This window comes from Pantherophis guttatus, chromosome 2, assembly GCF_059756535.1.
Source record: "Pantherophis guttatus breed Tessera chromosome 2, ASM5975653v1, whole genome shotgun sequence".
Classification (NCBI taxonomy): Eukaryota; Metazoa; Chordata; class Lepidosauria; order Squamata; family Colubridae; genus Pantherophis; species Pantherophis guttatus.
This window is the reverse complement of record NC_142064.1, coordinates 253,554,138-253,581,947: the sequence shown is the minus strand read 5'-3', so window position 1 is coordinate 253,581,947 and position 27,810 is coordinate 253,554,138. Positions and strand designations below refer to the sequence as shown.

The window sequence follows — 27,810 nt, the reverse complement described above, 5'->3', positions numbered from 1 at the left end:
CACATTGGAAGGCTAATAAAGGAAAGTCCTTCATTAAAGAGATGGTCTGCTAACCCTTTATATCTGGTGTGGCTGGTATGCAGGATTCTCATTGGTGCAAAAACCCTTCTGAGATATTTCCTTGTGGTTTCACACTTCAGATGGCGAAAAAGACTCACATTTCCTTTGCAGCCTGAAGACCAAAACTATCATTTGATGCACTCCATCTTGAAAGCATGTAGAGGGGTATATGACATTAAACCAATCTTCTTTGTGGCCCACAAAGACTCCAAGTAAGGATTTTGTCTTTTTTTGTTTCTGCTGAATAGCAATAGAGTTTTATTACGGTGTATTTATGTTCGAGTAAAGGCCAAGAAGCAGAATTTGTTTTTCTGAGCCGGAACACAATAAACGGAATCACGCATCTCTGGGGTTTAATTTATTTTTATTTATTTATCTTTATTATTTTGACAGCTTAAGTATGAGACAGTTGCCAAGTGTCTGAATTTTTATTACATGACCATGGGGCTGCTACAAAGGGTAAAATGAGGACCCCGGATTGTGGGGGCAATAAGCTGACTTTGTATAACAAAGAACACCGTTTAGGGGGGGCCGAAAGCCCTACTAAGCAGGTATATACAAAAGTATGAAGGCTATTGCTTAACGCATTGTAAGCCGCCCTGAGTCTCCGGAGAAGGGTTGCATATAAATCGAACCAATAAATAAATAAATAATAAATATGTGCAAAAAATGGTCATGTCACTTTTTTCTGTGCCATTGTAACTTTGGTCAATGGTCACTAATAAGTTAAGGGCTATCTGTGTATCATTATCATTACCATCATTTATACTATATAGTGTTTTGGTCACCAGGGAATGATTCGGTCATGATGGAGGTGGAGTGGGGGGGGGCAGGGAGACACGACAGAAATAGTTTCCCTTTCAGATCACATTGCTACTACTGAAGACAAGAAAACTGTAACTGGTGCATGAGTTTCGAAGCCTGCCCCGCTGTTTTGGGATAGGCCTATGGCCGCCATGATGGTCCTGTAATTCTCGACTTACAATTAGCAATAGCACTTAGACTTATATACTGCTTCATAGTGCTTTTACAGCCCTCTCTAAGCGGTTTACATAGTCAGCATATGGCCCCCAACAATCTGGGTCTTCAACTTCCTAATTGAGCAGTAATTCCTAATTGCATGTAATTCCTGGTAATTCTCTATCACAATTAGGAACAGAATTTCCATCGTAAGTCATTAGTGTCATAAACTGAATCAGGCCCAATTTTACAACCATTTTTACAGTGGCCACCACAATTAAGTGAATCCAGCTTCCCAAATGGGTGTTTTTTGTGGAAAACACCCATTTTCAGCAAAAAAGGCTGAAAGTCGGGATCATGTAACTGCAAATGCCCAAATACAAAAGATGGCTTCCAGGTCTGACAACAGGTAGTCCTTGACTAACAACCACAATTGAGTCCAAAATTTCTGTTGCTAAGCGAGTCAATTGTTAAGTGAGTTTGGTCCCATTTAACGACCTTTCTTGTCCCGCTTGTTAAGGGAGTCACTGCAGTTGTTAAGTCAGCAACATGGTTGGTAAGTGCATCTTTGCTTGCCCCCGTTGAGTTTGCTTGTCAGAAGGCCACAGAAGGTGATGGCAGGATCTTGCTCAGCATCTGAATTTTAAACTTGTGACCATTGTAAGTCTGAAAAATGGTAAGTCACTTTTTTCAGTGCTGTTGTAACTTTGAATGGTCACTAAATGAACTGTTGTAAGTCAAGAACTAGCTATACTTCCAGTTCTCTTTCAGGGTCTCTTAGGAGCATTTTTTTTTGGCACATGTAGTAGTGCGGACTGCTGCATCTCACTGACATGAATGTGACATCATTGTCCATAAAAGCACAATCTCCTCCATTCCCCATGATTTTCACCCTGTAACAGAAGCAGAAATTAGGCGGTGGAGATAACCTCCCAGATAAGAGTTACCAAAGGGGTCATGAATATGCAGTTCATCTAGCTGAGCCTTGCCTGGCCTGGCCTGGCGCCCTCTAGAAATGCTGGACTGGACCATAGCCACCATATTTCCTACCCTTGGGCACAAAGATTGAGAATAATAGAAGTTGCAGCGCAGCCTAATCAGAAGGGACCATGCTGGGAAACTCCAAGGTAGTTTACTATCTTGCTGTAAGTAGTAGCAGCTCTCCAAGTTATTCAGGAGGTTATCTATCCCACAGATTGACTTGTGGACATTAGGACAGGACCTGGATACTATCTTTAATTTTCAATTAAAGATGATTCTGCAGATTGTTCCCCAATTCATCTATTGGGACGTTTTGATTGTTCAGTAGATCTGTGTCCCTCGGAGCATTCTGGACTCAGTTCCAAGTGGGATTCTGAACACAACAATTATATAGGCAGTCCTTGACTTGCAACCACTATCAGGACTAGATATTTCCATTGCTAAGCAAGATGGTTGTTAAGTGAGTTAGGAGCTCAAGACATCACCAAGCCCCTCACGTAAGTGAATTATGCCTGGTTTTGTGACCTTTTTTTGCCACAGTTGTTAAGTAGATCGCTGCAATGGCTATGTGAATCGTGTGGTTTTAAGCAAATCAGCTTCCCTTCTTGACTTTTGTTTGTTGGAAACCAGCTGGGAAGGTCGCAAATGGTGATCAATGACCTTGGGATGCTGCAACCATTCTAACAGCTGTGGGGACCCCGGGGAGATATACAGCTGAACAATGGGTTGGTTTGATTGTTGTCACCAGGGCAGTGAGGGTTTAGTATTGTTGTTTTATTTCGGTTAAGTTGCCCAGAGTCACCATGAATGAGTTGGGTGGCCATATAGAATAAATAAATAAAATGAACATAATAAATAAATATACATGGGTTGCCATGTGACCAAATTTTGATCATATGACCATGGGGGATGCTGCGATGGCTGTAACTGCAAAGACTGATCATACATTTTTTTCCAGTTCTGTTGTAACTTTGAATAGTCACTAAATGAATGGCTAGAAGTTGAGGACTCCTCGTAATACATTTTTAACTATGTCAGTACAGCCAAATCTTTTTAGAGAGCAACGTCTGAATACTGGCAGCCAGGGGGCTCTTTCTGAGATCAGTCCCGAGATGCACGGAGCCTCAGTGGAGGTATTTTACTTTCAGCTCTTGCCAACTGAAAGGGAAAGAGGAAGACTCACGTTGCATTTTCTCCATCTAGCCACTTCCAGGGTTGAACTGGTTCTCTCTTGAGGCCGATCCAAAAGACACGGTCTCTTGTGAACATTCTCATAATATCCTTTAAAAAATGGTACATGTTAGAACGTTGCTTTGTTAGATTGCTAGTTTAATTTCTGAATTTACATATAGGCTAAAAAAACTAACAAGGTATTTTGAACCCTAATAAAACCCAGCTAGTAATTCCTTTAGTGAGAGGCAAAACAGGAGAACCTTGTTTACTTTTTTTGAAGTGATTTTTAAACCTTTTGTAGAAGGTAAAAGAAAAACCCTGCTCTTCCTAGAATGGCTCTTGGTAATTTCTACCATTTTATTTTTGGCTTCCTAATTCTATCTTTACCTCTGAGATTATTAGATGTTTCCAAGTTTCTGTGCAGCAAGAAATGAAACAAGCGATGACTGACTTAATTCAATAATGTTTAGAGCAATATTCTTGAATTTTTAATTTTTTATGTCAACAGAGCGTGCTTTGTGAAGCTGGCATTCTTTGGAACCTGGAGAAGGTTTAAGAGGATCCTGAAGCTTTTGACCGGAGGGGCATCTAAGGAGATGTTTTTTTACTGGTTTTAGGAGAAAATCCTTTAACTGGATGGTTATGTAAAAGAGCATGCACCATCAATGACGCAACATTATTTCTAGGAACTGATTTATCCTGGACTAAACCAGTTCCATTACTCACCATTTTCTCCTCTGTATATTTGGCCAGGGAAGCATTATGTAAAATACAGGAGTTCTGGCTCTCCGTCCAGTTTTTTTCCTCTTCTGACAATTTGTAGCAGTGTCCTTGATGTCCAATCCAGTCAGGTGGACATGGAAGAGGTAGACATTTTGTGGCATCCTTTTGGCAGTTTAATGGCACTGGTGTTCCTAGAACAAAAAGAGGTGGAAAGAATAGAAACTGACTTATCCAGTCTTGTTCTTTTAAGTAGGATGGGACCATCCTGCTAAATTAGAATGTGTTACTGATTTCTAATAAAACCCAATCTGGATAAGGAGACCCATATTCTAGCTGTTGTAACAACTTCCATTCTATAATCCTGAGATTAATAGAGATTGTGGACCTGAGCGGTGATTTGCATGGTGGATTTGAATCCAAGAAACCACTTATTCAGCTATGAATCTCTTTGTGAGATGTTCCATTAATTTGGTCAACCTATTTGACATTTGGCCCATCTTTTTCACAATTATTGCTTTTGGAAGGAAAGCACTAAATAAATAAATGTTTGCTTATTTCATTTTTTGAGATTTGCCTTTACTATTACAGTCACCTGGCAAAAAAGACCCAAATGTTTGCTATTTTCAATTCATTTTCCTGCTAAACCCCTTAAACCACTATTTCTGCTCTTCTCACTAGTGCCAAATGAGTATTCTTTTTTTCCCCTTCCGGCTATCTCATTCTGGATTAAACTCACAAAATAAGATTCAGTGATACTTTCAACCAAACACTGAGACTTTTTTCAAATAAAGGAACTGATGTTTTCCTGGACTAGATGAAGCAGATTGTAGTGACTAGAAAGCAAGGCAAGGCCAATTCTATGTTTCTAACCCATCTGCAGAGGTCATTCAGCTTCATGAAGTCATGGAGAAGCTTTTCCTGAGAACAGGATTAGGGACTAGATTTCTTACCCTGGTAATAAGCGAGATGTACGAAATGTAGCAGGCTGAGCCCAAGGGAGGGGGTGAAACACAGTATTGAGTCCCTTCGCACCCACAAGTTATCTAAATCAGCCCACCTTGAATGCCTTTGATTCTTATCTACCACCAATTTGCTTTGGCCGTTAGTAGTTCAGATTCTTGTAGACAGCTAAAGCTTGTAGTAAATTTTTATACCGGTTTGAACTGCCTGGATCTTCTGATTTTCTGTGGTGCATGACAGGAAATGGGCAACGAGGATAAAAATGATGATCAGGAGGAGGATGTAAGAAATGACAACTCCAATTATTGCTTTTCTGTATTTAGAGCAAGCTGACAAACATTTTTTTTCTGCACAAAAAAAGAGAGAAAAACAAGATTCATCAGTACTCATCTGTTACATCAAAGGAAGGTAGAAAGATATCTGATACTGGTGAGCAGAAATCCCTAAATAAAATATTATACACATTTCTAAGTTGCTAAGATTTTCTTGCTTTTTGCCTTTTAATTTCCAAAGCCATTTGTTGTCCTCTCGCGTCAATCAAAATGTAAGTCTGATTCTGATGAAAATAAATTGAACTACCATGTTCTAACTGAGCAAATAAAACTGCTTAGGAGTTCTTGCCATCTTATCTTATTGTATTTTATCTTATCTTTATCCTTTCTTCCTCCCCTAAGAAGACTTGCAGATCTCCTTGGTGTCCATGATGGAACTAGAGGCCTTCTTGTATATAAATGTGGTCCCCCAGATTATATTGAATTTCATCTGGTTCAGTTAAAAGAAGATTGAAATATGAAACAAAATTGGGTCTGGTGAAGCAGAATTGGGCCTGCTGCAGATCCCGTCAAGAGTGTTGACTGGCAGGAACTAAAAGTGGGCTTTTTCTATTGTAGTCCCTGCCTTGTGGGCTATTCTCCCTCAGAGATTAGAATGTCTGCAACTCTGTTGGCCTTTCACAAGGCATTAAAAACTTGGCTAGGTACCTGGGTCTGGAACCTGGACTGGGGTAAGGGCCCCATTCAGTGGTGGGCTGCCGACAGTTCAGACGAACCGGTAGTTCCGACAATCAGCTGCCCCCTCACCCTATCCTGTCCTTTATTTCCTTGTTTCTACCTCATCTGAATTGCACATCACAGCTGATTTCTACGCCTCCACTGTTCTACTTACCGGGGCTGACTTAGAAGGTAAGCAGCTGAGCTTCAAAAAGCTCCAATTTTAGCACTGCGCGCAAGCGCCCTAGGCACGCACTCACCGTATCGGTTGTTAAACGGGTTGCAGCCCACCACTGGCCCCATTCCTTGGCTTTACCATTGATTAATTATCTTGGGTGCTGTCTGTATTTATTTTCTGGATGTTTTTAGTGTTTTATTGTTTTTAATTATTTTAATCATTCCATAATTTTAGAATTGTAAGCCACCCAGAGTCACTTGTTTGAATAGAGTGGCTATAGAAATGGAATAATATAATATAATATATAATAATATAGAAACAAATTATTAAATAAATTGATGGTACTGCAGAGAAACTACACAAAGTCTGCATAAAGGTGGGGTAAAACTAGCCTAAGACATTTAATTGCTTGAGATAAACTACAAATGGTCCTTGGAACAAATCCATTTTTCTTCTCCTTTCTACAGCATCCTGGACAAGGAACATACTCAGGCAGATCCATACTAAAAACCTATATTCTTTTATATTTATATATATTCAAACCTATATTCATTTATATTCTTGTATGTTTGAAGCTGACTTTCCGCTCTCATCTTGTCACTTACTATATGCTTTATGTCAATTACTCGTTACAGCTTACTAGGACTAGTCCCTTTCTCTGTAGTCACATTTGCTTCTTTATTTCATTACATTTATTTTAAGGCTGTCCCCTGTAGCAGACTCTAAACGCCTGCTCTCTTTCTCTTGAGAGATTAAAATTCAGCAGGAGTTTTTAAAAATCCAATCGGGGACAAAGTATGTGTTTTGTATTGCTCCGTATGCTCCGGTGGCCGTGGCTTGGACAGTTCAATCCCTCATATGGGTGAATGGCTTCCAATTCTCGATACCGTTATTACTACCTGAGTTTTCCTCTTGTCCTCCTGCATTTCCATTGGGAGAAGTGCGTTGCAGATCTTGCTCTTCATCTATGTTCTGCATTTCTACATTTGTATGACCTGGAATTAGAAATGGGACTGTCACAAGAAGGAAGACCAGGATGCTTACAGAAGACGGAAAATTATTTTTAGATATAAGACACAGCCTTTTAAAAAGTATACAACATTCTATTATCTACATTCTGTTAAAAGGGTTGAATTCATTTGAGAATCTGTTGATCTTGGCTGGTCTTCAAAAGCTAAGAAGGGTGAGAGCCTAACAGAGACACTAAAATCTAGAATGAGTAATTGAAAAGCTTTCCATTTAGCAACACCCACAAACACCAATCCATGCACAAGAGTCAAGGTGGCGCAATGGCTAGGGTGCAGTACTGCAGCTACTTCAGCTGACTGCTAGTTCAGCAGATCAGCGGATCAAATCTCACCGGCTCAAGGTTGACTCAGCCTTCCATCCTTCCGAGGTGGATACACTGAGGACCCAGATTGTTGGGGGCAATATGCTATTTAGTATACTGTCTTTGGTGTAAGACGCCCAGAGTCCTCAGAGTGGGCGGCATAGAAATATGAATAATAATAATAACACCCAAAAACATGTGTCTTTTTAGATTCAGATTCCTTTCCCAGGTTTGATTAGTTTGATTATTTTAATGAGTTTTAACATATCTTTAATTTGTATTTTAATATGTTTTTATCTGGTTTGATTTGAATTGTTGTGAGCCGCCCTGAGTCCTATGGAGATAGGGCGGCATACAAATCAAATTAAATAAATAAGTAAGTAAGTAAGTAAGTAAGTAAGTAATAATTTGGGACCCAGTTAGGAGACCACAATATCTGTGTAATTTTTCTTTATACGTCAACACTTATTTCTTTTTCATTCACGTCAGTGATTCATATGCTGTCTCCTCTATTCAGTTGGTCTATTCTCCTAAAATCTTCTCCTTAGACCCTTAAGAGATAAAATAGCAGAACATATATTATTACTATTAACTACTACGCATGTCACCTGTCAATATTTAAAGGAAAACTGGGAGAAATACAGTTTCTACTAATACAACTAATATCCACTGCAATGGCTGAATCTTTTGCTAGTGCTACAATTACTCTTTGACCAATGTATGAAAAGTGTTACCAAGCCATTTTTTAATTAGTAATGCATAGCCCTTTTCTGCAATGCTATCCCTTCAGGTTCTGCTATTTCTTTATGTAAAGGAGTGTAACCTACACAGGTAATCCTCGAGTTACAACCTTTAACTGTTACAGCCACTGCAGACGGACACACGGACACCCATGGTCCTATAATCAAAGTTTGGGCTCTGAATTTAAATTTAATGACTTAATTAGTTAGGATGGACTTTTACAAGTTTGATATTGAAAGAAAGCTTTAAATTAGTTTTGTATGTATAAAATGAGTTTGTAAATGTATGTCCTCTGTCTTTTTACTAATGCTGAATAATTCCCAAATTTGGAAAATTGACTAAATTTGAAAGTAAAAGAAAAAGATCCATTCCATGAGGATAAACTCGAGGGAGAGATTCAAATTCAATGAGCTAATCGGAGTTAATTGGTGTGATATATATAATTGAATGAAACCTCTAATGTAGTATTGTGTTTGGGTTTAAAATGAAGGGTCTTCTTTTTTTCTCCTTTATATATAATACTTGAGTACTTTTTAAAGTTAGTAAAATATCAAAACTAAAAAAAGTGTTTTCTCCCTTTAGGTTAAAAAAAATTGAAATAATATAGAGGATTTTAATATAAATTATGATAAACATTAATGAGTTAACAGAAACATATATTGCTCCCCTCACCAAAGAGAAGCACAGATGGTAAAATTGATTCTTTAACCCAAAGAAGAGAATATATTTAAACTTGTTTCTATTCTGAAATTGCTGCTGGATTTTTTTGCTTGCAATAAAAACAAAATGAAACTTTGATTTTGTTTGGCTTGTACATACTTTTATGTAAAAGCAAAAAGTTGTGGTTGTACCTTTGCCTTTGCGGCCTCTGACCCGGCGCCGAATCGGCCCAGCTCCTTGGTTCTCCGAGGAGCTGAGGGAGATGAAGCGCCAGAAAAGACGCCTAGAGAGTAATTGGAGGGCTAGTCATTCTGGATCTGACCGAGCACTAGTGAGGTCTTATATCAAGACCTACTTAGTGGCGATAAAAGCGGCGAAGTGTAATTACTTCTCCGCTCTTATCGCGTCGGCAGATAATCGCCCAGCCACCTTGTTTAGGGTGACCTGCTCCCTTCTCCATCTTTGAGCGCGGGAAGACCCCTTGCAAGGGCATGCTGAGGATTTTGCGTGTTATGTGCACGATAAAATTGCTCAGATTCGGGACGGCTCGGACTCTGACTGGGTGGGTTCAGGCGATGTGTCTGAGGCGAGTCTTGAGAATGTCATCTGGGAGGAGTTCGATCCTGTGACTCCCGAGGACGTGGACAGGATGCTGGGGAGACTGAACACAACCACATGTTTATTGGACCCGTGTCCTTCCTGGCTGGTGCTGGCTACCTGGGAGGTTACACGAGGCTGGCTTCAGAGGATTATTAACGCTTCTCTGAGTGAGGGTGTCTTACCTCCCGCCTTGAAAGAGGCGGTGGTGAGGCCCCTCCTCAAGAAGCCCTGTCTGGATCCGGCTGTTTTGGCAAACTACCGTCCTGTCTCCAACCTTTGCTTTGTGGCGAAGGTTGTCGAGAGTGTGGTTGCACGACAGCTCCCACAGTACCTGGATGAAGCTGTCTATCTGGATCCGTTCCAGTCCGGCTTCAGGCCTGGGTACAGCACAGAAACGGCATTGGTCGCGTTGGTCGATGATCTCTGGAGGGCTCGGGACAGGGGATTTTCCTCTATCCTGGTCCTGTTAGACCTCTCAGCAGCTTTTGATACCATCGACCATGGTATCATGCTGCGCCGGCTGGAGGGGTTGGAGTGGGAGGCACCGTTCTACGGTGGTTCTCCTCTTATCTCTCTGACCGGTCGCAGTCTGTGTTGGCTGGGGGGCAGAGGTCGACCTCGAGGCACCTTGTTTGTGGGGTGCCGCAAGGGTCGGTCCTCTCGCCTCTCCTGTTCAACATTTATGTGAAGCCGCTGGGCGAGATCATCCGTGGATTTGGGGTGCGATGCCATCTGTACGCTGATGATACTCAGCTGTACATCTCCACCCCAGACCACCCCAACGATGCCCTTGAAGTGATGTCCCGGTGCCTGGAGGCCATGCGGGTCTGGATGGGGAGGAACAGGCTTCGACTCAACCCTTCCAAGACCGAGTGGCTGTGGATGCCGGCGTCCCGATATAGCCAGTTGGTGCCATCTCTGGCTATTGGGGGCGAGTCATTGGCCCCCACGGAGAGGGCTCACAACTTGGGCGTCCTCCTGGATGCACAGCTGTCTTTAGAAGAGCATATGACGGCTGTGGCCAGGGGGGCTTTTTATCAGGTTCACCTGATACGCCAGTTGCGTCCCTTTCTGGATCGGGACTCCCTATGCACGGTCACTCATGTCCTTGTCACCTCTCGCCTGGACTACTGCAATGCTCTCTACATGGGGCTCCCCTTGAGGAGCATTCGGAAGCTCCAGCTGGTCCAGAACGCGGCCGCGCGGGTAATTATGGGGGCGACATGGCGCTCCCATGTGACACCTTGCCTGCGCGAGCTGCACTGGCTTCCGGTGGTCTTCCGGGTGCGCTTCAAGGTATTGGTTCTCACCTTTAAAGCGCTCCATGGCTTAGGGCCTGGTTATTTGCGAGACCACCTTCTGCCACTGATAACCTCCCACCGGCCAACTCGGTCCCACAGAGAGGGCCTCCTTACGGTGCCGTCGGTCAAGCAATGTCGACTGACGACCCCCAGGGGGAGAGCCTTCTCTGTGGGGGCACCCGCCCTCTGGAACGAGCTACCCCCAGGAATACGACTAATCCCGGACCTCCGGACCTTCCGTCGAGCTTTGAAGACCTTCCTATTTCAGCAAGCTGGGCTGGCTTAAAATTTTAATGGGTTATTTTAAGGGTAATGGGTTTTAATGTTTTGGGAAGCCAATTCGATTTAATTCTGCTTTTAAATTATTTTAAATTTTGTATTGTATGTATTTTAATTTTGGCTGTGCACCGCCCTGAGTCCTTCGGGAGAAGGGCGGTATACAAATTTAAATAATAAATAAATAAATAAATACTGTTATCTTCTACTGTGTTAAAGAGTTGGAAGTTGGTGCCTTTTCCTTTCTTTCCCCCACTTTACACTTTATTTCTTTTATTTTCTTCCCTCCCCCTCTTCTTATGTTTTCTTTTCAACTATTTATACTTTTTGTATTTTATTTTTGAAAACCAATAAAAAATCATATATAATAAAATTCAGCAGGAATTTTTGGAAATCCAACTGGGAAGAGTGTTTTGGATTGCTCTGTGTGGCCACGGCTTGGACATTTCAATCCTTCATTTTGGGAGATTGGCTTCCAGAGTTTGGTGTTATTACCTTTTTCTTCTTCCTGTACCGGATCATATCCATTGCTAGGACGACCATATCCCTTGCTAGGATGGGCCTGCGCATCACGTTTACCGCCTGCCATAGTTCCTGGATTTGTATGACCTGGAATTACAAATGGGGCTATCAACAGAAGGAAGGTCAAGAAGCTTACAGAAGATGGCAAACTACTACTAATTTCAAGAACCTCTTTTTAGATATAGGACACAGCCTTTTAAGAAGTGTGCAGCACAAAATAATTGTCTTGCAAATTATTTTAGTGCCATGAATAAATTGGGCAACTTTTTAACAGAGGAATAAAAATCAACATTCTGTTTTCCACTTTCTGTCAAAAGGGTTGAATTGAATCGAGAATCTGAGTTGTCTATCTTGAAAAGCTAAGACGCCTTCATGCATCACTGCCTTGTCGTGGTGAAGGGGTTTGTGCAGCTCATTGAAGCTATGAGCTAAACCATGCATAACAGAATAATAATAATAATAATAATAATAATAATAATAATAATAATTTTATTTCTATAAAATTTATTTTATTTCTTTACCTTCTCCCGAAGGACTCAGGGCGGTGTACAGCCTATTTAAAAACAGAATCAACATCAATTTAAAATAATTTAAAAATATTAAATAAATTTGGCTTAATTTAAAACCCGAAAAATTTAAAACATCCAATTTAAAATTATGTTGCTAACCCAGCCTGGCGGAACAACAGGGTCTTGAGTGCGCAGCGAAATACCCGGAGGTCAGAAATCTTACGAATTTCCGGGGGCAGTTCATTCCACAGGGCTGGGGCTCCCACAGAGAAGGCCCTCCCTCTGGGTGTCGCCAGCCGACATGACTTGGCCGATGGCACCCAGAGGAGACCCTCTCTGTGGGAGCGAACTGGTCGGTGGGAGGCTATTGGTGGCAGAAGTCGGTCTCGAAGGTACCCGGGTCCTGTGCCATGGAGCGCTTTAAAGGTGGTGACCAACATCTTGAATTGCACCCGGAAGACCACTGGGAGCCAGTGCAGCTCACGCAGGAGGGGTGTCACGTGGGCGCAACGGATTGCACCCATAACCACCCGCGCGGCCGCATTCTGGACCAGTTGGAGCCTCCGAGTGCTCTTCAAGGGGAGCCCCATGTAGAGAGCATTACAATAGTTCAACCGGGAGGTAACAAGGGCGTGAGTGACTGTGTGCAGGGTGTCCCGGTCCAGAAAGGATAACAGAGTTGGAAGCAGGGGTGAAATCTAAAATTTGTTACCACCGGTTCTGTGGGTGTGGCTTGGTGGTGGTGGGGTAATGTGACTGGGTGGGCGTGGCCAACTTTTTTTTTTTTTTACTTTTAAAAGCATTTTTTCTACAGCCTTAAGAGGTTGTAGAAAAAATGCTTTTAAAAGTTAAAAAAAAAAAGCCTCTGAGGATCACATGGCTCAGCTGGCCAGGGGGGGGGGCAGGGATTTTTGCTACCGGTTCTCCGAACCACCCGCCGCCACCGCTACCAGACTGGGTGATCCGGTCTGAACTGGGAGCATTTCACCCCTGGTTGGAAGAGACCTTGGAAGTCTTCTGGTCCAACCCCCTGCTCAGGTAGGAAACCCTATATCATTTCAGACAAATGGTTGTCCTATCTTTTATTGAGAACTTCCAGTGATGGAGCACAATTTTTGGAGGTAACTTGTTCCACGGATTAATTGTTCTAAATGTTAGGAAATTTCTCCTTTGTTCTAGGTTGCTTCTAGGCCCATGCAGGGCCATCCAAGATGGGTAGGTCATAGTGGAGAGTTCTGACAAAACAGTCCACTGGAGAAGGAAACGGCAACCCACTCCAGCATCTTTGCCCAGAAAACCCCATGGACACTATCAAAAGTCTAAATTTATGAGACTGGATGAGGAGCCCCTCAGGTCATGATCTACTTCCCCTCATGCTACTGGGTTTGAGCCGAGGGCAATTACACGTAGCTCCAGAAACAGTGAAGAGTTACGCCAAAGCCAACATGACACTCAGATGTGGATGTGCCTGGTGATTAAAAAAAAAAAATTGGCAACTGGCTCCTACTTATGACGGTTGCAGTGTCCTGGGGTCAGGTGATCTCCTTTTGCGACCTTCTGACAAGCAAAGTTTTCACAGTAACAGAGTTGGGAGGGACCTTGGAGGTCATCTAGTCCAACCCCCTGCTCACACAGGAGACCTGTACTAGGGATTCGAACCGCCCGCCGACCTTTCTGACTGACAAGGTATCAGGTGACTTAGTCAAGGAGGACAAGTCAAGGAGGAAGCCGGATTCACTAAACACAACCGTGTTACTAACTTAACTGCAGTGATTCACTTAACAACCCGGGGCAAGAAAGGTGGTAAAATGGGGCAAAACTCCAAAAAAGGGGGCGTGGCTTCTGGCGTTGTGGGGTGGGCCGGCAAAAGCCACGCCGGGCTTGCTCCTCCTCCTCCTCCTTCCCCCCCCCACTTTGTTTAGTTCGCGCTGGCCGAGTTGCGAGCCAAGCCGTCTCTACAGCGCCGCCTAGAGGTGCGCCCCTCCCTCCCTTCCTAGTCTCCCCCAACACACTCCGGCATGCCTGCCCCCTCCGACGCCTTCTTATAACTCCTCCTCCCCTCCCCCCCACCCCACCCCCCGAACCTCGGCTCTGGAGCCACTTCCCTTTAAAAACTTTCCACAGTCCCTTTAAAAAAAAATTGCCGCGGTTTTTTTAAAAACAACTTACATGCTAATACTGCCCATCCCACCGCCCCTACGATCGCCCCACCCATCCACCCATCGCCGGCTTCTGCCTGCCAACCAATGGGGCTGGAGGCTGAATTGTCCCTGTGCGGATGAGCTCATGGTGGCGAAGGCAAGAGTTCTACCGTGGTTCACACGGGGTCGGCCACGACTTAAAAGCAAGAAACTACGATCAATGAGTCAGAGGTCTTCAAACTTGCCAGCTTTAAGACTTGTGGACTTCAACTCCCAGAATCCTCCAGCCAGCATAGCCAAGTTGGAAGACCTCTGCTGTAAGTGAATCTGAAGCCCGAACCGAGAACTTAAAAAGCTTTCCATACAGCAATACACAAACATCTATGGACGCACAACAGAGAAACACATCTCCTTGACATATTTACTATACCTACAAGAAACTAGGTCGAGATTCCTTTCCCCGAGTCGTAATAATTTCAGCAAGGGGGTGAGGGCGGGGTGGACGCTATCTCCACTACCAAGTTTTTGTTCTAATCTCCTGAAACTTAATGGACAACTGTGCCAACACTTTTTGGATGGACGCGTGAAAAGAGCGGCAAGGTCACTTTTTCATTACACCGGGTAACTTTCTCAACGGGGCCAAAGTAGCCCCACGGGAAGCTCCCAATAGGCAACAAGGGCGCGAAGCAGCCTCCCCCAAAGCCCCAAATATTTTACAATTTCCAGCCCAGCCGCCCTCACTGCTCTACGTCGCATCAACTAACCTGCAAGGGACCAGGCGAAAACTCCTCCGAGTGAAGACGCTCGCTCAGTGAGCATATTTATAGTGTACTATATGCTAATTAATGGGGCGAGAACAGCGAATCAGAGGAAACCAAAAAAAAAAAAAAAGAGCTGTCCTGTGGCTGTCTCCGCCCACAACCTTATCCAAAAAAGGAGTTCCTGCCGGGCTGTGATAGCGTGCAAAAACAAACAGAAAAGAGGTTGAGATGTATTTGGAAAGAGATTTTTTGTTACATGATCAATATTAAGGCACCATCTATTCGTTGGTATTTGTACATACAGACGGGAGGTTGAACAAGTAGCCTTGTGGTGCAACCAGAACAATCTTGAGCTAAGTACACTCAAAACCATAGGAATGGTGGTGGATTTTAGAAGAAAACCTCCTATATACTATCACCTCTTACAATCCTAGACAACACAGTATCAACAGTAGAGCCTTCAAGTTTCTAGGTTCTATCATATCTCAAGGCTTAAAATGGACATCAAAAACGTCATCAAAAAAGCACAACAAAGAATGTTCTTTCTGCACCAACTCAGAAAGCTCAAACTGCCCAAAGAGCTGCTGGTTCAGTTCTACAGAGGAATTATTGAGTCTGTCATCTGCACCTCCATAACTGTCTGGTTTGGCTCTGCAACCCAGCAAGACAAACACAGACTTCAACGGATAATTAGAATGGCAGAAAAAACAATGACTGCCAACCTTCCTTCCACTGAGGTCCTGTATACTGCATGTGTCAAAAAGAGGGCTGTGAAAATATCTACAGACCCCTCACATCCTGGACATAATTTTTTCAACTTCTATGCACACCAGAACAACTAGACACAAGGACAGTTTTTTCCCAGAATGCCATCACTCTGCTTAACAACTAATTCCTACAACACTGTCAAATAATTTACTAAGACTGTATTAATATTATTATTCTCTTCCTAGTATCTATCTCTTTCCACTTACTGTAACCATGTTGCTTGTATCTTTCAATTTATACTGTTTTTATTTGTATCCTAGTACAATTTGATAGCTTATTAGTAACCTTGACTATCACTAAGTGTTGTATTTTTTATCCTTGATTAATGTATTTTATTCTCCTTATGTACACTGACAGCATATACACCAAAGACAAATTCCTTGTGTATCCAATCACATTTGGCCAATAAAGAATTCTATTCTAAAAAAAAAAAGTTGAGAACCTATTTTGTAGAGAATAGAATAGAATAGAATAGAATAGAATAGAATAGAATAGAATAGAATTTTTTTATTGGCCAAGTGTGATTGGACACACAAGGAATTTGCCTTGGTGCATATGCTCTCTGTGTACATAAAAGAAAAGATATGTTCATCAAGAATCATAGGGTACAAATAAGCAATCAGGAAACAATATCAATATAAATCGTAAGGATACAAGCAACATACAGTCATAAGTGGAAGGAGATGGATGGTGGGAACGATGAGAAGATTAATAGTAGTGCAGACTTAGTAAATAGTTTGACAGTGTTGAGGGAATTGTTTAGCAGAGTGATGGCATTCAGGGAAAAACTGTCCTTGTGTCTAGTTGTTCTGATGTGCAGTGCTCTATAGCGTTGTTTTGAGGGTAGGAGTTGAAACAATTTATGTCCAGGATGTAAGGGGTCTGTAAATATTTTCACAGCCCTCTTTTTGACTTGTGCAGTATACAGGTCCTCAATGGAAGGCAGGTTGGTAGCCATTGTTTTTTCTGCAGTTCTAATTATCCTCTGAAGTCTATGTGTCTTGTTGGGAAACTTCTAAACTTATGCCTGTCCCTTTAAAAACTGAATTTCTCTGTCTGGTGAATGCAGGTTCTGGCCACGTTGATTCTGGGGTGAGTTTTGCAGGGGGGGGTTGGGGGGGTTGTGTATATTGGGTGCATATCAGAAGAAAGTTAAGGCGTTTTTATTATCTGCCATTTATTTTTTTTATTGTTTCAAGTGTTGCTTATTACAGCTTGGCTTATTCCTGGAAATTTCCAGGACCATTGCAAAGATCTCCTGCCATCTCAATGCATCCTTGGTTGGTGGGAAATGAACTAATGTCAGTTTTTATTGATACAGAAGCAGCACAAGGGTTTCAATTCTTCTGAGTAACCAGATGCATACATTCCAGTAGTAAGAAGTGCTGCTTTTAAAAGTTCCCTTGCAGAATTTCAAATACAACCTGGGAGGATCCATTCCAGGTTTTGCCGATTAATCAAAGATTTGTCACAAGTGGAGATTGTCAGTTTTATAGAAGGTTCTTGGAACTTTTGCTTTTTTAAAAAACAACAACAACTTTGTAGAATTATTGCTTTCAAGCAACCTTGAGGTCTGTTGGACTTTTACTGCTGTTGCTTCTTTTATACTCTTTAGTTGCAAATGGGGGTGGGTGGTGCAGGCTGGGGAACAAAATCCTTTTCAGCAGCATGCAATTAAAAATGCTGGCTCATAAAATAACATTGTTTAATTTCCTCTTTGCAGACTCCATGGAAGTAAGGGATGTCCTCTTTTTCCTGTTCTCTTAAGTATTGACTGGTGGATAAATCACATTATTGCATTTGATTCAATGGTGGGTTGCCCCCGCTTCGCACCGGTTCTATAGAACTGGCAGTAAAACCGTTCGGAGGCCCCGCCCACCAACCCCGATGTCACCAAAATGCTTCTGTGCATGCACAGAAAAGCGTGCGTGCATGCAAGTGAAGTGAGCGAGTGTGTGCGGCCCTGCTGCAAACCGGTAGTAAAGGTAAGTAGAACCACCCCTGATTTGATTTCACTATTATGCAGGAACATGCCAACGCCACATTCTATTTGTGTGTTTGCCCAAATACACAAGTAGTGTTTCTGTCATACTTGTATTAATTCAACTAATTACAAAGCAGTTTGGGATATTAAAAACAAATGTGGGAAGCCCCCCCACTTCCTAGAAGAATGAAAACTCTTAAAAATATCAAACCTCTTTTCCATGCTGAAGGAAATCGACAACTGGCAGATGACCTGAATGTGTTTTACACATTTATCAAAAGAATCAGATTTTGTTTATTTAAATTGAATTTTTGTTTAATTAAATCGGATTTTTTAAATTTAAATCGGATTTTTTTATTTAAATCGATTTGTTTTTATTTGTATCAAATTTATTTTAATAAAATGCTTTTGGAGTAAAAATCTATCTAAAGATAGTTTTCTATTTAAGATACATTAATAATTTAGTTTATTCAGCATGAAATGGTGCCTAGTTATGTAACATGAGGCCAGTGGTGAAATGTAAAATTTGTTACTACCGGTTCTGTGGGCGTGGCTTGGTGGTGATGGGGTAATATGACTGTGGGCGTGGCCAAGTTTTTTTTTTTTTTTACTTTTAAAAGCATTTTTTCTACAACCTCTGCGGCTGAAGAGGATGTAAAAAAAATGCTTTTAAAAGCCTCTGACGATCCCACCTGACTTGCCTGATCGGCAGGGGCTTTTTTTTTTTACTTTTAAAAGCATTTTTTCGGCCAAAGAGGTTGCAGAAAAAATGCTTTTAAAAGTAAAAAAAAAAAGCCTCTGATGATTGTGCAGCTCAGCTGGGCATGGGGGAGGGCGCAGGGATTTTTGCTACCGGTTCTCTGAACCACCCATCTCCATTGCTATCGGATCGGATGATTCGGTCCAAACCGGGAGCATTTCACCCCTGCATGAGGCTGTTTATTCTGCAGTATTAGGACTGTCGATGAGTCAACAGCAGGTCAGAGGAAGGTCAACTTCCTCTGTCCCACAGAGCTGCTGTGGAACAGAGATGACAGTAGCTCTTTAAAAATTATGATTTAAATCAACTTGATTTAAATCAAATCCACCCTGAAGAAAAGTCATAAAATGGGGAAAAGTCACTTAACAAATTTCTCACTTAGCAATATAAATTTTGTGTTCAATTGTAGTCATAAGTTGAGGACTACCTGTAGAGCCTTTTAAAAAGTGTGCAGCAGAAAATCATTTGTCATGCAAAGTTTTTACTGCCATGAATAAACTGAGCAACCTTTTTGGTCAGGGGAACAAAAATCATCATTCTGTTTTCCACATTCTGTCAAAAGGGTTGAACTGAATCAAGAATCTGAGCTGGCTGACCTTAAAAAGCTAAGACCCCTTCGAGGATCACTGCCTTGTTGTGACGAAGGGGCTAGTACAGCTCATTGAAGCTCCGAGCTAAGCCATGCAGGGCCACCCAAGATGGACAGGTCATAGTGGAGAGTGCTAACAAAACACAGTCTACCGGAGAAGGAAATGCCAACCCACTCCAGTATCTTTGCCAAGAAAACCCCATGGACAGTATCAAAAGTCAAAAAGATACGACGCCAGAAGATGAGCCCCTCAGGTCAGAAGGTGTCCAATATGCTACTGGGTTTGAGCGGAGGGCAATTACACGTAGCTCCAGAAAGAGTGAAGCGGTTGGGCCAAAGCCAAAAGGATGCTCAACTATGGATGTGCCTGGTGGTAAAAGGTTGGCAACTGCTTCATATTTATGACAGCTGCAGTGTCCCGGGGTCATGTGATCAACTTTTGCAACCTTCTGACAAGCAAAGTCAATGGGGAACCAGATTCATTTAACAACCATGTTACTAACTGAATACCTGCAGTGATTCACTTAACAACTGTGACAAGAAAGGTTGTAAAATGGGGCAAAACTAACTTAACAAACATCTCACTTAGCAACAGAAATTTTAGATGACCACAATGGTGGTCATAAGTGAAAGACTACCTGTAGCTAGCCTTAGATCAATTATTACTGGAGCAGGTATGCGTATTATAGAAAGCTGCCTGCATGTTTCATGAAGGCTTAATTACACAACAACTGAAGTCAGCTAGGGACTTTCCTTAACCAGGGACTTGAATTTGGAGAAAGCACTACCTCCATCGGCATCTGCCTTGGGTTTTGAGGAAAGCCGCAACTTCAGTCTGGGTGTTTGCTCTGGGGCCAGTTCTGCACACTCTAATGACACATTATGTGCTCAGCAAGGTCCCTCCAGTAACCCACTTCCTGCATTGTCACTTCAAAGGATAAATAAAGTGCCTGGGCCAAAGGCATTCAGCTGTGGCTATGCCTGGTGGTGAAAGGAAATGATGATATAAAGAACAACATTGCAAAGAAATAGAGGAAACAATAGAATGGGAAAGATTAGAGATTTTCCAAGAAAATTGGAGATATCAAGGGAATTCAAAGATGGGCATTATAAAGGACAAAAATGGTAGGGAGCTAACAGAAGCAGAAGAGATCAAGAAGAGGTGGGAAGAATATACAGAACTATGCAAGAAAGATCTTTATGACCATAGTAATCCTGACGGTGTGACCTTGAGACAGACATCCTAGAGGGCAAAGTCAAGTGGGCCTTAGGAAGCATATGCCACCCAATCTGGAAAAAATCAACAATGGCCACAGGATTGGAAAAGGTTGGTTGACATTCCAATCCCAAACAAGGGCAGTGCCAAAGAATGCTCAAACTACTCTACAATTGCACCGATTTCACACGCTGGCAAAAGTTATGCTCAAAACCCTACAAGCTAGGCTTCAGCAGTATGTGAACTGAGAACTACCAGAAGTACACTCTGGGTTTCAAAGAGGCAAAAGAACCAGAGATCAAATTGCCAACATTCACTGGATTATGGAGAAAGCAAGGGAGTTCCAGAAAAACATCTACTTCCGCTTCAATCATCACTCTAAAACCTTTGATAGTGTGGATCACAACAAACAGTGGCAAGTTCTTAAAGAGATGGGAATATCAGACCATCTTATCTGTCTCCTGAGAAATCTTTACACGGGTCACGGTTACAGTAGTTAGAAACAGACATGAAATACCTGATTGGATTAAAATAAGGAAAGCGGTATGACAAGGCTGTAGATTGTCACCCTGCTCATTTAACTTACATGCAGAGTACATCATGTGATATACATGTAATCAGAATAACAGAACTGGAAGCAACCTTGGAGGTCTTCCAGTCCAACCCCCTGCTCAAGGAGACCTTATACCATCTTAGATAAATGGTTACCCAGGCTCTTTTTAAAAGCCTGAAGTGCAGCACCCACAACATCTGAAGGCAAGCCATTCCACTGATTAATTGTTCTAACTGTTATGAAATTTCTTAGTTCTTAGTGCATGTTTCATGAAGGCTTAATTACACAACAACTGAAGTCAGCTAAGGACTTTCCTTAACCAGGGACTTGAATTTGGAGAAAGCACTACCTCCGTCAGCATCTGCCTTGGGTTTTGAGGAAAGCCCCAACTTTTTTGGACTATAAGATGCACTGGTGTATAAGACGCACCAAGATTTCGAACAGGTAAGTAAGAAAAAAAAATTTTTTGCCCTCCCTGGCCCTTAGGAGCATTCTGAAGGCCTCCCAAACCCTCCCAAAACGGGCCTGTTTTTCACCCATTTTTGCGAAAAACGGAGGGTTTGGGAGGCCTGCAAAGTGCTCCTGGGAGCTGGAGGAAGGCAAAAACGCCCCCATTTTTGCAAAAATTGGGCAAAAAATGGGCCTGTTTTTCGCAAAAATGGGATGAGTGGAGCGGGGCTTCGGGAGGCCAAAAAATGGCTGTATTCGGTGTATAAGACACACCAACATTTCCACGCTCTTTTGGGGGGCGGGAAGATGCATCTTAAACTCTGAAAAATAGGGTAGTTTCCATCCATTGCTTCTTGTCCTGCCCTCAGGTGCTTTGGAGAATAGCTTGACTCCCTCTTCTTTGTGACCTCCCTTAAATATTGGAAGACTGCTATCATGTCACCCCAGTCCTTCTTTTCATTAAACTAGACATACCCAATTCCTGCAACTTTTTAGCCTCCAGTCTCCTAATCATCTTTGTTGCTCTTCTCTGCACTCTTCCTAGAGTCTTAACACCTTTTTTACATCATGGGGACACTTGGGATACTGGATGCAGTATCTGGATCCCAAGTGTGGCCTTACCAAGGCATTATAAAGTGGTATTAACACCTCACGTGATCTTGATTCTGTCCCTCTTTTAATGTAGCCTAGGATTTATTGGCTTTTTTGGCCGCTACAGCACACTGCTGGCTCATATTTAAGATATTGTCCCCTAGGACTCCAAGATCCTTCTCACAAGTGCTGTTACTGGAACAAGTTTCACTTAATTTATACCTATATGCCAGGCTGGATGAATTACAAGCCGAAATTAAGACTGCCAGGGAAAAAAACCAACAACCTCAGATATCCAGATAATACCACTCTAATGACAGAAAGTGAAGAGGAACTGAAGAGCCTTTTGATGAGGGTGAAAGAGGAGAATGCAAACGTTGGCTTGAAGCTCAATATTAAATAATTAAGATCATGGCATCCAGTACCATCCCTTCCTAGCAAATAAAAGAGGAAGAAATGGAAGCAGTGACAGATTTTATTTTGGGGGGGCTCTAAGTTCACTGCAGACAGTGATTGCATCCATGAAACTAAAAGACACTTGCCCCTTGAGAGGAAAGATATGACAAACCTAGACACATATTAAAAAGCAGAGATATCACCTTGCCAAAAAAGATCTGTATAGTCAAAGCTGTGTTTTTCCCAGTAGTAACGTACAGCTATGAGAATTGGACATAAGGAAGGCTGAGTGCCAAGAATTAATGCTTTCCAATTGTGGTGTTGGAGAAGACTCTTGAGAGTCCCTTGGATTGTAAAATCAATCAAAGCTGAAGAAATCAACCCTGACTGTTCTTTAGAAGGACAGATACTAAAACTGAAGCTCAAATAAATAAATACTTTGGCCACCTAATGAGAAGAGAGGACTCACTGGAAAAGACTCTGAAGGCCTTTGAAAAGGGGGTGGCAGAGGGCGAGATAGTTAGATAGTGTTATTGACGCAATGAACATGAATTTGGGCAAACTCCAGGAGAACTGTAGAAGACCGGGGGTGGGGGGGCTGACATGTTATGGTCCATCAGGTCACGAAGAGTCAGACAGGACTTAGTGACTGCAACAGCAAGCTAAGAAGGATGGGAGCCTGTAAATCAGGGGTTTCAAACTCGATTTCATTGAGGGCCGCATCAGGGTTGTGTTTGACCTTGGGGGGCCGGGGGGGGCAGAGTGGCCAGTAGTTTGTTTTGCTAGCACTCTGCCAGCAAAAACGGAGCTCATGCGTTGTCCTACCAGGCTCCGTTTTCGGCCAGGACGGCCTCCTGCAGCCCTCTGTCAGCAAAAACGGAGCTCAGGGGTTGGCACACCCGGCCTTCCCTGGTTTTTTTTTTATTTTTTTTATTTGATTTATATGCCGCCCTTCTCCGGAGACTCAGGGTGGCTTACAGTGCGTTAAGTAATAGCCTTCATACTTTTGCGTATGGACGTTCCTTACGCAAGGAAGCAAGAGCTGCTGATTGGTCCAATCACCGGCAATTCGCCGGCGGGAAATCAGAACCTGCCGATTGGTCCATGCACTGACAGCTGAGTATAAAAGAGCTGTCAGTGCCTCAGAATCTCTCTCGCTCTAGCCAAGCTGTAACCAAACAGAGCAAGTCACAGATAGCCTAATAAACAAGTTTAACTGTTTATTGCCTGGCCTCCTTTCTTCTGCCTTGTTCCAGGAACGGAACACTCACAAGCTCCATTTTCATTGGCAGAGGCAGCATAGGCCGGTCCTTCACTGTTTCCATAGCGGTCCTACAGGGTAGATCTAAGCACCCCGTGGAGCAGATCTGGCCTGCGGGCCTTGAGTTTGACACACCTGCTGTAAATGAATCTGAAGGCTGGTCTGAATAATGGAAAAGCTTCATATATCTATCAACACACACAGATAAACACCAATCCACATATATCAGAGAGAGAAACATGTCTCCTGAAATACTTGCAAGAAATTAGGTCCAGATTCCTTTCCCAAGTCACAATTATTTTAGCGCAGGAGTGTCAAATTCAAGGCCTGCGGGTCTTGCGGGTCAGAGCCGGCCCATGGAGCTGGCCTGGAAATAGCAAAGGACTGGCCCACGGTGCCTCTGACACCCAAAACGGGGCCGTGGGGGGGAGGGTGCACATGCAGCCCGTGCCCCATTTTGGCTGGCACGGTGCCGCGGGAAACATCCGTAACATCTCTCTCCCCACCCACCACCCCAGCCGGCCTGCAGAGAACTACAATGATGATCCAGCTCTCAAAGAAATATAGTCTGACAGCTCTGTTTTAGCAGAAAAAGTGGATGTAGTGGATATATAAAAAAGAAATCATAATTTCTGTGTAATTTTTCTCTATACACAAAAAACTTTTCTTTTTCATTCACTTCAATGACTCATGCGCTATCCATAGTTTGTCCTAATCTCCTAAAATCCTCTCCTTGGACTCTTAGAGAAATGTAACAGAACATGTACTACTATTACTATTAACTACTATACCTGTCACCTGTAGATTTTCAGAGGAAAACTGAAATATAGATTCCACTAATACAACCATTAAACACTGCTTTTGCATAGGTTTTTGCTATTGGTACGAATAAGGAAATAGACCAACAGTTTCACTCTTTCACAGGAGTGAAAAATACCGAAAGCAGGGTGGATAAAAAATCAAAAAAACCAGATTTTAAAAAATTTAAATCAGATTTTTTTAATTTTTATCAAATTTATTTTAATAAAATGTTTTTGGGATAAAAATCTATCTAAAGATAGTTTTCTATTTAAGATACATTAATAATTTAGTTTATTCAGCATGAAATGGAGCTTAGTTATGTAGCATGAGGCTGTTTATTCTGCAATATTGGGACTTGGTGAGTCAACAGCAGATCAGAGGAGCCGCCGCTGTGGGACAGACATGACAGTTGCTCTTTAAAAATTATGATTTAAATTGAATTGATTTAAATCAAATCCACCCTGACTGAAAGGCTATTTTTTAAATTAGTACCAGTAATACAGAGCCTGTTTCAGCAATGCTATTCCCTCAAGTCCTGCTATTTATCAATAAACATTTAAATATTAAATATTTAATATATTAAATATTAATTAATAAATATGTATTTATTCATATACCAGCCATCTCACTGTAAGTAATTCTGGGCATCTATCAATCCTGGCAAGAAGGTGAGGCATTTCTGGACGGGATAAGCCAAGAATGCCTGGAGTGTATGCAGAGTACACAAGTCATCCTTGGGTTACGACCATTTCGTTTACAATTAATGGTGTCATACCCACCACACCCGCATGAGTGTGCGATCAATGTTTGGGCACTCGGAAGCCCACCTGCATTAACAATTGGCCATGGGTGCTACAACTCTCCAGAAAATATTCTCTAACCATGTTTTAATATGATGTATTTCCAGGACTCCAGGCACCCTTGTGGAGAAATTATTATACAAGGAATAAGGTTTTTCTCCGAATGAGATGGAGGACGGTAATACTGAATCCCAATTTCCAAAGGATTGTGCAGCCTTAGGGAAATAGATAACAGAATGACTGAGTTGGAAGGGACCTTAGAGGTCTTCTAATCCAACCTCCTGCTCAGGCAGGAGAATTCTACCATTTCAGACAAATGGTTGTCCAATCTCTTTTTAAAAACTTCCAGTGTTGGAGCACCCACAACTTCTGGAGGCAACTTGTTCCATTGGTTGTTCTGTCAGGAAATTTCTACTTAGTTCTAGGTTGCTTCTGTCCTTGATTAGTTTCCATTCATTTTTTTTTTTTTTTTTTGGTCCGGCATTCAGGTCCTTTGGAGATTAGGTTAACCTCCTCTTCTTTGCGACAACCCCATAAAGATGTATAAAAGGGATATAAATGTAGCGCTACTCCCGACAGGGCTGTTGGAGTCTGGGTTCTCCTGACCCTTTTTGGTATGGCCACCAGTCCACACTGGTCCCTCACTCAGGCACCTCTACTGGCCTGGGCCGTGTAGGGTCATGGTGGTCAGTCTCCTCTCAGCAGGCAGGTCAAGTGGTGGGGTGATGGTCACTCTTTTCCCAGCCAGCAGGTCACATGATGAGATGGTATTCATGTGGCTGGTCAACCCTTCTTCCTTCCTCTCTCTCTCCCTCTCTTGAATTGCCTGCTGAGCTCTCCTTCCATCTCCTCTACTCCTTCGTGGATTCCTCTGCTTGCCCCCCAGAAGCCTCTCCTATCCTATCCCATTTCTCTCCCTCAGGCTTGCCCCATGGAAGCCTCCTCTATCCTCTCTCCTTCTCTCCCTCAGGCTTGCCCACAGAAGCCTCTGCTCTCCTATCCCCTTCTCTCCCTCAGGCTTGCCCCACAGAAGCCTCTCCTATCCTATCCCCTACTTTCCCTCAGGCTTGCCCCACAGAAGCCTCCTCTATCCTATCCCTTTCTCTCCCTCAGGCTTGTCCCACAGAAGCCTCTGCTCTCCTATCCCCTTCTCTCCCTCAGGCTTGCCCCACAGAAGCCTCCTCTATCCTATCCCTTTCTCTCCCTCAGGCTTGCCCCACAGAAGCCTCTCCTATCCTATCCCTTTCTCTCCCTCAGGCTTGCCCCACAGAAGCCTCTGCTCTCCTATCCCTTTCTCTCCCTCAGGCTTGCCCCACAGAAGCCTCTCCTATCCTATCCCCTACTTTCCCTCAGGCTTGCCCCACAGAAGCCTCCTCTATCCTATCCCTTTCTCTCCCTCAGGCTTGCCCCACAGAAGCCTCTGCTCTCCTATCCTATCCCTTTCTCTCCCTCAGGCTTGCCCCACAGAAGCCTCCTCTATCCTCTCTTCTTCTCTCCCCCAGGCTTGCCCCATGGAAGCCTCCTCTATCGTACCCCATCTTTCCTTCAGGCTTGCCCCACAGAAGCCCCCCCTATCCTATCCCCTTCTCTCCTTCAGGTTTGTCCCATGGAAGCTTCTCTTATCCTCCCTATTGCCTTCACTCCCTCTTTCTTTCCCCAGGCCTCTTTCTCTATTTCCCCTTTAAGCCTCTTTTCCTCCTCTCCAGCCTCCTTTCACACTCCCCCCTTCCTTCCTCTTCCCGCCAAAACCTCCTCTATTCCCTCTCCCCCTCACACACACACACACCTGTAGTCTGAGTAACAGTGCTCTGCTTAGGAACATTTTGACAGGCTGTTTTTGTAAGTCCTTTTTTTTTTTTTTTGGCAACTTCAACAAGAAAAAAAAAAAGGAAACGTGTCAGCTCAGCTTTCCTGTTGCGCTTTTGAGAGGCCAGTAGTAGCGGGAGCCAAGTTTCTGGTGTGTAAAATTTGTATCTGGCATCCCTGCAATTTCAGTCGCTGGACTGGGGTGGGTCAAGGCCCAGGCCCAGAAAGAGCCATACTAAAATCGATATTGTTGCACTCAAGAGAAACGGGTCTCCTGAATGACTTGCAAGAAATTAAGAGCAGGTTCTTTTCTCAAGTCTTAATAATTTCAGCGGGGGGGGGGAGAATCTACAGTGGAGACCCAGGCAAGAGATTGTAATTTCTATGTATTTTTTCTCTATACACCAAAACCACGTTTAAAAAAGAATTTAAAAAAATCACGTCATCGACTATCTCCACGACCCACTGTCTCTCCTAATCTCCTGACTCCCTAAAGAAGTATGCCAGCAACACGCATCTTGGATGGACGTGCGAAACCTGTTGCAAAACCAGTTTTTCAATGAATAATATGCGGCCCGTTTGAGCAATGTTATCCGCTGAAAATCCTGCTAGACCGATAGAGAAACGCTTAGCCTAAATGGCGTGTTAGAAAGTACATGCAGAGTCATTTCCAAAATAAGAAGTCCACTTTTCTGAAGTTGCAAAGGCGCAGCACAAAACAGCCATCCTCGGGTTCCGGCCGCAGCCTCCCCGCCCCAAACACCGAGAAAGTTTGCTCAACGGGGCCAAAATCACCTGCCCTACGGGAAGCTCCCAACGCCGGGAGACCCCAAGGGCGCAAAGCAGTCCCCGTCAAAGCCCCAAATACCTGGGGAGCTCCGGGTTTAACCTTCAGGCCAGCCGGCGAAGAATCCAAAGTGCAGCTGCTTCCACTACTATGTTTGAGTAAGGCTGGAATTCCGGATGACTC

At 43.1% G+C, this 27,810-nt stretch overlaps 1 protein-coding gene across 2 annotated transcripts; it reads right to left on the bottom strand.

The window, feature by feature from the left end:
* Positions 1 to 407: 407 nt before the first annotated feature.
* Positions 408 to 27,810, bottom strand: LOC132711654 (oxidized low-density lipoprotein receptor 1-like). 2 transcript variants are annotated; one of them, XM_087888088.1, is made up of 7 exons: positions 27,709 to 27,810; positions 11,428 to 11,541; positions 6,924 to 7,019; positions 5,052 to 5,204; positions 3,901 to 4,088; positions 3,185 to 3,282; positions 408 to 1,913 (listed from the first exon to the last, which is right to left on the bottom strand). In XM_087888088.1, the coding sequence occupies exons 2-7, from the start codon at positions 11,519 to 11,521 to the stop codon at positions 1,769 to 1,771; spliced, it is 774 nt and encodes a 257-aa protein (XP_087744214.1). In that variant the 5' UTR covers positions 11,522 to 11,541; positions 27,709 to 27,810; the 3' UTR covers positions 408 to 1,768. The 2 variants fall into 2 exon arrangements, with proteins under 2 accessions (XP_087744214.1, XP_087744213.1); XM_087888087.1 differs by lacking the exon at positions 27,709 to 27,810 and adding an exon at positions 14,869 to 14,894.

What these genes read in the sequence shown, in the direction of transcription:
- LOC132711654 (XM_087888088.1), bottom strand. Translation starts at nt 11,521, where the DNA reads ATGGCAGGCGGTAAACGTGATGCGCAGGCCCATCCTAGCAAGGGATAT. An exon ending in AGGACAAGAGGAAAACTCAG is followed by an intron (nt 5,205 to 6,923) that starts GTAGTAATAACG and finishes TTTTTTGTGCAG; the next exon opens with AAAAAAAATGTTTGTCAGCT. An exon ending in AATATACAGAGGAGAAAATG is followed by an intron (nt 3,283 to 3,900) that starts GTGAGTAATGGA and finishes CATTTTTTAAAG; the next exon opens with GATATTATGAGAATGTTCAC.